General features: G+C 38.6%; 1 protein-coding gene across 1 annotated transcript in view; it reads left to right on the top strand.

Annotated features, from left to right (window-relative positions):
• Nucleotides 1-3277: 3277 nt before the first annotated feature.
• TTLL1 (tubulin tyrosine ligase like 1) overlaps nucleotides 3278-11114 on the top strand; it is a 13672-nt gene continuing 5835 nt past the window's right edge. Inside the window, exons 1-6 of the mRNA XM_008642464.2 lie at nucleotides 3278-3437; nucleotides 4610-4818; nucleotides 5988-6168; nucleotides 7223-7357; nucleotides 7523-7631; nucleotides 10563-10706. Of these exons, the coding sequence (XP_008640686.1) occupies nucleotides 3325-3437; nucleotides 4610-4818; nucleotides 5988-6168; nucleotides 7223-7357; nucleotides 7523-7631; nucleotides 10563-10706 (891 nt within the window). The 5' untranslated portion in view covers nucleotides 3278-3324. The remainder of the gene's footprint in view (nucleotides 3438-4609; nucleotides 4819-5987; nucleotides 6169-7222; nucleotides 7358-7522; nucleotides 7632-10562; nucleotides 10707-11114) is intronic.

Below are 11114 nucleotides of genomic sequence, written 5' to 3'. Positions count from 1 at the left end.
CTTCACACACACCCCACATACATACACAACCCCCCCCACATCCCCACGCATACACACCCCACACATGCACACACACACACACCACCCACAGACGTACACACCCCCCACACACACTCCTCCGTCACCGCAAACACCGCCACCCCCAAGCACACGCAGCCGTGTGTCTGTTTCAGTCTTGGGCTCCTTCTCCTCCCTGACACTTTGGGAATCTCGCAGCAGGCCCCCGTGGCCTCCTGTGATGGCACAGCCAGACTGGATTTTCCAGTAGTAAACTTGATAATGAAGCACAGTTACATTTTGTACTGTTAGAAGGAAGTAGGGCTTGCTGGGTCAGGCGTGGCTTCACCCCTGTTTTGCTGTGTGAAGAGTCTGCCACCAGCACCACTGGCTTCCTGTAGTGGCGGTGATGCCGACCAGGCTGCCTTTGGATCTCAGTTCGTGAATTTGTGCCAGGGCAAGAGGTCTCACCTTGGGGTTAGGCTGCTGCCCAGCTTCCTTGCTGCTCGTGGGAGCAGCGCTTTGGAGAAGCGGCAGTCCTGCTGTGCCTCTGTCACATACCTTGAGTAGGAGCTCTGGTATTCTGCGAAGGATTTGACTTACAATAAATACGCAGGCTAGGGCTGTGTTATGCAGTTCTTCTTTGATGTTTTGTGAAGCTAAGGATCTCAGCTGACCAGAAGTTTGAATGTGTAGCTATCTTGTGCAATCTCATCGGATTATCTAGAATACCTGTTTGCAGATTAGAGGATTCCTGTAGAAAACGATATTGTATTAAAATCATATTATCGAAAATGAGAAGGTTTTTGGTACAACTTAAATGTTATTTTTTGTGTGTCCTTGTTTTTGGATTTCGGTAATCAGTTTATACAAAATTGGAAGATTTTGCTTACAAAATTACAGTAATAACTTACTTAAACATCATCTGAGATGATCAAACTGTCTGCAGAAACCAAGGAGGAATTTTCAGTCTGCTGTTGTATCACTGTCATTTCAATCCTCCTGTAGCAGGAGGGATCTGTAAGGCCTCAAGTTCCCAAAACAAGAAAAGAATTACACTCTCTTTTTCTTTTATTTCTGGTAGAAGCTATCTTCAGTGTTTAGCTTTCATTTAGGTTTAACTCGCCTGCCTGTGTGTGAATCGATCGAGGAGCCAGAGAAATGGGGAACCTCATGAGATAGCTTGGAGATGTGAAGAAGGTGTTTTAAAGCCTTTTGAAAAGCTTACATTGTGGTTGGTTAGTACCATTGTAGCCTTTAATGCATTTCCTTTTGAAGGGACAATTGTATTGCAAGCAGACTAATCCCTGAACTTTTAAAACCACAACAAGGTGGTGTGTGGTATTAGTGAGTCACCGATGGTGAGTCATACAAGCTTCAATACAAATACATTAATTGTTTCATTTACTTTTGTTCTGGTGATATCTGGGAGGCCCGGAGAGAGATCATGACATTGTAAAATTAGGTGTTGTATAAATCACACACAAGAAGACAGACCCTGAGCCTTCATGTACTCTTTTCTATTTAAGCTTGGATTTCAGCTTGGTTTACCAACATGAATAAAAATACGTGGGTCTTAAAGTTTCTAAAATTGAAGTTGATTAGTAAACATTTCCGCCTTGTAAGATTTGTTTGACAGGATAAATAGTCTGTGTGGGATTATATGGGTTATACCTCCCAGAGAGAAACAATAGGGGCCTGAGCTTGGTGGCAAATGTACATCTCCATATCTAGTCCTGGAAAATGAAGACCCCTTGAATACCAGTCCAACACGTTACCTACAGAAATTGCATTAACTACATTCATTAATTGCAACACTACATTTAGTAAAGGTGATTTTATGTTTTAATTTACTTTTCAATGGAAAAGAATATGTAGAAGGGGCAGTGGATGGTGTTACATGTGGATGTGTAATAACCCAGCTGTCTCCCGCTCCTTTGCATGGTGAGTTTTGCTCTTGGTAGAGTAATGCAAGTAAAAATAGCAAATATAGGGAAAACAATAGGGAAAAAGGAGAACCACACCCTTCCCTCCCCATTAGGTCAGTCAGGTTTTGAAATGGGATGCCAAGAGAGAGAGGCTGTGCTATCTCTGTCTTTGGGGCTTTTCAAAACATGGATGGGTAAAGCTCTGAGCAAACTGACCATGATGCCTGGGGTGGCCACCTAAAAACAGAGACTAGACAAGAATAAGAGAATAATGGTTGGTATTTATTTGAAGGGCCTTCAAGGTACACCCCGGGGAATCAAGAAGCTACTTCCAAGATGGACCCCAAGTCACGAGTTCTTCACACTTTTATAAAAAGTTTGATTCATTTGCATATCAGGGTTAATTCTCCAATTAAAACTTCAGTTAATGATGTAATTACCCGAAGTTTACCCTCCTTCTTAAGATGTTTACACATTTTGGGCCTAGGACAGTGTGGGTGTCATTGGAGATCAAGCTTGGAGTGGCTTGTTATGTCTAACCAGCATGAGGGAACAGTCGTTAACAAGCTACAAGTAACCTGTTAAAGTTACACACTAGGCAGTGCAGGATTTGAAAAAGATACAAGTTAAAACCCAAGGCATCAACCAGATCTCATAGCTAACGCTGCACAGAGCAGGAGACTGGACCAAGGGACTTGCTGAGGTCCCTTCCTGCCAAAATGGTCGAGTGATCCTAACAAAAAGCTGACCTGGGCAAGCGAGAGATTTAATGTAGAAAGTGACATCTGGTGTCAGGAGCTGAAATGCGGTTTGTAAGCACTCTTCTAACAACCTGAGGTTCAGGGAAATCCTGTAAGGCTTTAATGGGATCAGTTGCAAGGTCAGTAACTTTGCTGTAGGTCCCTCCCTTGGGGTACTGCAAATCTTGATTGTTGATAGAGCATGTAAAGGATTTCTTTTGGAATCATGGGGTTTTATTCTAAAGTCACCACGTGATCCAGATGAACTTTCCTGCTTCAAAACAAAGCAGAAATGTATGTTCATAAGTTAGGAACAATACAATGTCTGTGCTCCACTCTTGGTTCTTTAAACATTACACAGTGTAGAATAGAAGGTTCTGTCAGTAGTATATTTAAGGGAAGACAGATGTTGTGTGCCTATTTATAAAAGGTGGGGAGTGTGAAAAGTCTCTAACCAAGTGTCCTTGTGTGCAGTTGTCCAGCTGAAAAGTGAAGGGTTTCAGTCTGAGCCTAGATGATATTTTCCTTGGTTTTTAAACTAATATGCTTACATGAAAGTGTTTTGTAGGTGCCACTTTTCTTCTGCCTTGACTTTCCTGTATCCTCCCCTGTTTTCAACTTTAAATTTTCTCACAAACAGGTTATTCTGCTTTAATATAATGGCAGGAAAAGTAAAATGGGTAACTGACATAGAAAAATCTGTTCTAATAAACAACTTTGAAAAAAGAGGATGGATTCAGGTGGCAGAAAATGAAGACTGGAATTTTTATTGGTAAGTACACTGCAATTGCCAATTTCTTTTATCAATGTTACGGAGGCTTGCTCTTTTACCAGAGTCCAGACTTCTGTAATAAACTGTGCTTCTCTTCATGATAATGGTTTCTGTTCAGGCTAATTATTCTACTTTTCAATACTGAGAGTAGATGTGAAATTAGATCAAGATTGTGGTAAAAGGAGGAGAGTAAATAATCTTCTCATTTAGTGTTTGTCTAATATAAGACCATGAAATGCTGTCCTAGAATGCAGTAATCTATTAACTGGCAGAAACAGTACTCTTTAAATAAACCAAACAATTTATGCTGTTCCTGTCAAATACATCAGAATGGCAGTTTGTGCTGCCAGATGTACCCTTTGTGAACCACTTACTTAAATGGGCAAGAATCTAGTAATCTGCTCATGCTTTTGGAATGCAGTTGGGAGAATGGGGAAACACTCATGGAAATTGTTGTGTGACTGGTTGTATTGTTTTGGGTTAGTTTTCTTTTTTTCTTCCTGAAATGATAATATAGCAGATTGGTGGCATTGAGGAAATATTCTTAAATTTTCACATTGAGACATCTAGTATGGAAAATTCTTTGCATCTATGTCCCTGCTCTTCTGTGAAAAATGTAGTTGAAAACTGATTTGATGACTGTCACTGCAGCACTTTCATCTGGTGTATAACTAAACATCATAGGTGTTCTTAGCAAGATCTCTTAACCAGTTTTCGAGTCATAAGTCTGAATTCTTTGTAATCCAAGTAGCAAGGCAGTCAGTAGGAGGTTGGGTTTGTGGCTTTTTTGAAGAGGAAGGGTGAGTTTCAGGAGTGTGAAGTAACAGATTTAGAAAGAGGATTCTCTAGCATTTGGGTGCACTTCAGTCATTTTTCGGCCCTGCTGGGGATTGACCTGATTATCAACAAGCCAGAGTCAAGTAGGACCCATTTGTCATCTTCCTGGCCTCACTTCCTGCACCAATTTCAGTAGTAGTAGAGGGACTGATTAAACCCTTGCTTTGTTAAGTAGAACTTCAGGGTATGTTGGATTGTCACTGCAGCAAAATATTAAATAGGAAGAGAAATGAGAGAGAGAAAAGATGAAGAAATTAGAGTGAGAAGATCTCTAATTTTTCCTCCTGAAGTGTGTTTCTTGAGAGAAATCATTTGGTGTCTGTCTTTGGTTTCAGGATGAGTGTCCAAACAATCAGAAATGTGTTCAGTGTGGAAGCCGGTTACCGCCTCTCCGATGACCAAATTGTCAATCATTTCCCAAACCACTACGAACTGACCAGAAAAGATTTGATGGTAAAGAATATCAAGAGATACAGAAAAGAACTTGAGAAAGAAGGAAGTCCTCTTGCAGAAAAAGATGAAAATGGGAAATATATTTATTTGGGTATGTTGTTCTTATTATCAGCATTCAGCTTTTTTCTAGGTAGTCAATAACTGGAATCGAACCAGCTTTTTTGTGCATGAAGCACTGAACCTCTGGAGTGTTATGACATTAAAGTGGCTACCTTGAAGTGCTCTGTTCCACTCTTGGGTTTGATTCATTTGGGGTTTCTTAAAAATTATTTTGGAGAGGGAAAATTGTGGGTTTAAGGTAGTTTACAATTAGATTAGTGGTGAAACCAAAAGGCTTTGCTACTTCATATGAGAGAGGGTTGCGGTTTCTTTAATTCAAAAGTGAAAAACTGTTACCTGAAAATCTTACACTGGAGCAAAAACTGAAATAAACTTTTTGCAGAAAGGACAAAACTGATGAATAAATGCGTCAGAGGAGAAATTTGGGAGAAGTTGGGGAACTAATAATGACTGCTAGAAAATAAAATAAAAAGCAAACCAGACAAAAAAAAATACCCAAGAAACCCAAACCCCAAAACTAAACCAAGAATAGATCAGGAATGAGGAAAGTAGAGTTGGTTTGGAGGTCAGAAAGCATTGAAGTGAAACAGAATGGGGATATGGGGAGTTGAATTACATCTTGGAAAAGTGAAATGAGAACACTTCATCCGTGTAAGAAAACAGTTCTGTAAGGACAGAAGTGAAGATAATCTAATAGCAAAAAGTGAAAAATGTTTTTCTTTAGGTTTTAGGTATCATATGAGCATGGGAGCAGAGAAGAATAATAGGAGTTCAGAATAAGATATAATAAATAAGAATAATGGGAGTTACATGAAAATAAGAATTACACAGGCAAAGGGGAATTTTGCCTGCACAGAGCATGATAAGGAATGGTGAAAGTTGGTATAGGAAATTGAGAAATTCTGATTGTTTAGTTGGAATGGTATGTAATACTGTAATTGCACAGCATATAAATGAAAGAAGAAAATCTGTTCACGTGAATTAGAATCTAATACTACAAAGTGCAACATTTTGCAATTATTTAAGTTAAAAACTAGAATGTAAATGAGATAAAAAGCAACGTGAGTCTTAATGAAGGAGGATCATGCCAGACTGGAAAACTGAAAATACCGAACTTTTCTTTTTCAGTATATATATGTCAATAGCCTTGTCAGATACAGTGTCTTTAATTGTGCACCTTCTTTTTCCCCCTTTACTCAGATTTTGTTCCTGTGACTTTTATGCTTCCTGCCGATTATAATCTCTTTGTTGAAGAATTCAGAAAGAATCCCTCCAGCACGTGGATTATGAAACCTTGTGGCAAAGCTCAAGGAAAAGGAATATTTCTAATCAATAAACTCTCCCAAATTAAAAAATGGTCTCGAGACAGCAAAACATCTTCGTAAGTTCTTGAAGTCCTTTATTGTACTTTCTGTAACTAGGTGAACTACATCAATATGCTGATTGTCTGATGCATGGGAGAAGTATTCCATTATTATTATTATTATTATTATTATTGCTTTGTCATTTTGTAGTTCAGTTTGCATTTAACCTCAGTTGTTATCTCACTTCCTCCTTCAACAGGTTATAATACGAGTTGTTTTGGTATGAGGAGGCACACAGAACTGCTCAATTAATATTCTTTATAAAAATGCTTTCATTGTTGTGGGGGAGAAAATTGCATAGAAATAAATTGTTCTGCTTCACAGTATTAAATAACAGGAAGCAAGAGAAAAATCTTCCCCTCAGCAATTTCAATAATTGTTTAATATATATTAAATTACTTTTTGAATTTGTGTGAAATAAATGCATTTTCCTTTTGGAGCACAAAATAATACACATCATGTTGATAGTCTCCTTCCAAATGGAGGTTAGCAATCTTACATTTTTCTCTGACTAGAAGTTTTGCTCACACAACTAATGTTAAGCTTTTTCCTGTGATCAAGGGACTGGCTGAATATCCCTTGAGTATCTTTCCCCACGTTTGATTTGGAATCTGAAGAATGTCACAATCTGAAAGTTGTATTAACTTTTCACAGTGGTTTGCAATTGCACACCAAGCACAATGAAATATTCCAGTAGTACAAGGCCTTGAATAATGAAGGTGATGCACTACATCCTTTTTGCTCGTTGGGAGCTTGCCAAGCTCTAAATTCTCTTTAAGGGAAAAAGAGTGGCCTGTGAAGCTGCATTCTGAATGGCTTGGTCAGCTACTGTGTGAGTTTAAATGGGTAATTGATCTTGGTCATCTGTACAGTATTTTCAGCTTTTTTTTGGTATATAGTGCCTGATGCCAAGTGTTTATTATTAACCACCACAACTTTATACATTGTCTTGGCAAAAGATGTAAGATTTCGGTCAACTCAAAATTTACAGAACACTTCTAAAGAAGTAAAAGACTTCAGGGATTATATTGATGCAAATATATATTGTGAGACATGATTTGTGTTTTTCAGGTTTGTATCTCAGTCTTCCAAGGAAGCCTATGTGATTTCACTCTACATCAACAATCCCTTGCTAATTGGTGGAAAGAAATTCGATCTTCGTCTCTATGTTTTGGTGTCCACCTATCGGCCACTGAGATGTTACATGTAAGGTTGCATGTATTTGTATTTTGTTTAGAGATAATGTCCAATGTAGTCAAAATAATGTGCGTGTTACACAAAGAAGTTTAACCTGTAAATGGTACCCTAGGATGCTCACTTCCTTGTTTCTTACAGGGGTTTAACACATTTTAATGCCTTTTTGCATTTAAGGTATAAACTTGGATTTTGCCGCTTTTGCACAGTGAAATACACACCAAGTACAAGTGAGCTGGATAACATGTTTGTACATCTTACAAATGTTGCCATTCAGAAACATGGGGTGAGTGTGCTGAGTTCTTTCATGCTTCTGTGTAGCAAGACTGATTTTCTTAAATTGTCCCAAAAACTTGGAATCAAAAGGCTTTGTCATACTCTTCATCATCTTGCAGTTAAAATACTTCAGCTTGCACTTAGAAATAATTGCATTTTAGAATTTAGAAATTTTAGAAAACCACAGCTCAAAAGTCAAGATAATGAGTTGCAGCTCTGTAATAGAGGGTGATATTTTCAGTATTGACTCACAGTAGTTGAGAGCAGGGTTGTTCTTCACATCTCCTTTCATTTAAAAGCCAATATGCTCACTTACTGAATTGAACAATGAAATTAATGAGCTTGAATCATGTGGGTATGTATTTTATAATACTGGCTTAATATCTCCTTCCTCATCTCCCCTTCCCTCTCTCTCTCTTGCATGCAGTTAATTCAATTTCTTATTTCCAGCACTTACTTATCACAGAACTTTCCAGCTTCTCCCAGTGTTCCCTCAACCTCCTGCCCCTGCCTTCCTTGTGTGGGAAACAAAGGGACTGTGCAGTTGCAAACTTGATTGGGTGGCTTCCTCTTGAATGGACAAAGCTGGAGCTCTGCCTGCAGAACAGTTCTGTCCTGTAATTTACCGCTGATATTCATATGGAAACATGAGAGCTTTGACAGCACTTCCTTATGTCAAAGTAGGCTGAAATTCAGCAGTGGGGAGGGAAGGTTAGTGGGGTGGGGGTGACACAGATGGGCATAAAGTGTCACTTCCCAAACCTTGTTCCTTCAGGGAATGACTTGATAATGATTGTCCCTTTGGTGTTTTTAGCGGATGTCTGTGATTTACAAACCATGCCTCTGGTACAGTAATTAAAACTCTATTGTTGCACTTCCTAATGCCCTAAGTTTTGTTTTAATGGTATGGAAAATAAATATGTATGGACATACACACACACACGTGCTCCTGTTTATGTTCATATGGGTATACACCTGCACTCACACACAAGATATATGTAATATATCTTAAACTGCACTCTTGCTCAAAGTGCCTTCTCTGCTACTGTTCCATAAGATGTGCAGCATAGCAGAACTGTTCTTGTCTGGATATTGCTGCAACAACAATGTGAATGATAATGCTGGTAGTTCTAAACCAGGGTAAGTGGTCAAATATGGCATTTTTCAGTACTACAAACGTTTTATTGCTCAGGTGCTGATTTGTGAAGTGCTTCAAACACATTTTGGTTTAACAGGGCACACTGGCAATTACTTACAGTGAAAGCAGGTTCCATACAACTTAGAGAATAAATCCTGGTGCTGTTGCCAGTAGCAGTGAAGATGTGAGGCACGTGGTACACTGCCTGTCTTATTATGCACCCTTCCATCTTCTCTACCAGTAAAGAATGGCCTTCAAGTTTCCCAAATAAAAGAAGTGAATGTGGTGGTGAGGTCACTTAGAATAAAGGACAACAGAAATGAGTATAGAAGTAGCAGCCTAAAAATGTGGAAACGTTACTAGAATATTTGAAAAGCTTTTTATAAATTGTAAACAACTGATATCTGTTCAGTTTGGCAGAAAGGCATAAGAGAAGTTTAGCATAAAGTGCTACCCATCCTCTTTGTTCTTCTCTTTTAAATGTGCCTGTAACTTTGGAGGCATTTAGACTGTACAGTTTTAGTCTTCTAAAACTGTACCTAATTTGAGCTGTCAGTAATTTATAAAAATTATGATGAGATGCTGGAAAATGCATGTGTAATACAAACAAAACAACAATAATTCTTATGCATAATTATTTTCACTTTGCTTAATATCTTCAATTAAACAACTGTGACTGTGTAAAGCTCTACCCAGTTGCAACGTATTTTGATTTGAGTACTTGTTCTAAAGGGCAAAGAGGGCTGGAGCTTTGATCTCTGTTCCCTTGCTGGAATCTGGTCTCAAGACATTTTTTTTCATGGAGCAAATCCTGAGAACCATGTTTCAGGTCTTTATTTGTACAGTCCAGTTTTCCAAATTTACTAATGGGGGAGCTGTAGGAGAAAGCCTAATAATAAGACAGATGCTTCTTTGACCTTGTCCTAAAGGACGACAGCATTTGTTCTTCTGAGAGCTTTTTTCTGCTCTGTGCATTCTGTGTTTTATAATTTAGCAGGCATGCAGTCATTAATTCTCAGAAATGCTCTGAGGAGAACCTTTATAAAGGGACAACACTTCTGTTCTGAGAGTTCCTTGAGGGCTGAACATGTGCCTTTCCATCAGTATGAACGACCCTCGCTTTGCTCTTGTCTTTCCATTTAAAGAGAAATAAAGCAGAGCCTTGATGGCCTCTGAAAAGAGAACATAAGGTAACCTCCTGTTTTCCTCTTCAGTTTCAGTAACACTTAATGGGTTTTTGTACTGAATTACTTGAAAAATTTAACTTTTACAAGCAATTCAGTTAGCATTTCACTATATTCTTGAGTGTAACTGTTATCAGTAGCACCATTAAGAAGATATCAGGGAACGGACAAGTTGTACTTGAAAGTGTTTGTCTGTGTTTATTTATTTAAAGTGCTGCATTTTACAACAGCTACCTTCAGTGAAATTCTGCTATTAGTCATTAATTGTTTTTCCTTATCCCCAGAGGAGGAAAACATTCCATTCTTTCCTTTCACATTTTAAAACTTCTATTTCCAAATCATAACTCATACTTTACTACAAAACTGTCAAAGTACCCATTGTTTTTTTTCCCCTAAGATTTATTACTTGATTTGCAATGTGTGATACAAGCATATTAGAGCTATACTAAAAGCAGTTGATTTTCAGCAGTTCAAAGCTGAAGTCTTCATGAAGCTGCAAGAACAATTAGCCAGCTTTTAGAGCAATACTTGTGAGTATAAGGGGGCTTTTTGTGGGAATGAAAAAAAACTACCGAACAGCTTCAAAATCTTAGACTGAGTGAACTCCTTAACTCTTCAGGATGATTACAACCATATCCATGGAGGCAAATGGACAGTGAGTAACTTGCGCCTGTATCTGGAGAGCACCCGTGGAAAGGAAGTCACCAACAAATTATTTGATGAAATCCACTGGATAATTGTGCAGTCCCTGAAGGCTGTTGCGGTGAGTGCTGTTCCTGGAATGCTGCCAGTGATAGCATTCCAGCTGCAGGCTTCCCATAACCATGGAAGTGAGCTTGCCACTAAAACCCCTCTATCTATTTTCTGCTCTTTGAGTGATGGTGTTGATGCTGATTTCTGCAGTTCTCTTGTCTCTTGATTTCTCTGAGATGAGGGAACTGAATCTTGGGTGGGTGAGTGGGTTGAGCTGTCTGTGGGTATTTGAAGGAGTGAATAAATCTCTTTCCTTGAGGGCTCTGTGAACTATTTAATATGACTTGATACTGCCCTTGTGAATAGTATTAAGTTCTGCCAAAATGTGTGATGTCATTCCAGCAATAACAAATGTGTTAAAGAAAAAAAATCTCTGGAGGACGATTTATCAAAGGAAACCTAAGGCTATTGGTTCAGC

This window comes from Corvus brachyrhynchos, unplaced genomic scaffold (assembly GCF_000691975.1).
Source record: "Corvus brachyrhynchos isolate BGI_N302 unplaced genomic scaffold, ASM69197v1 scaffold209, whole genome shotgun sequence".
Classification (NCBI taxonomy): domain Eukaryota; kingdom Metazoa; phylum Chordata; class Aves; order Passeriformes; family Corvidae; genus Corvus; species Corvus brachyrhynchos.
Note: the sequence above shows the minus strand (reverse complement) of the source record. Positions and strands in the feature narration are given on the sequence as shown.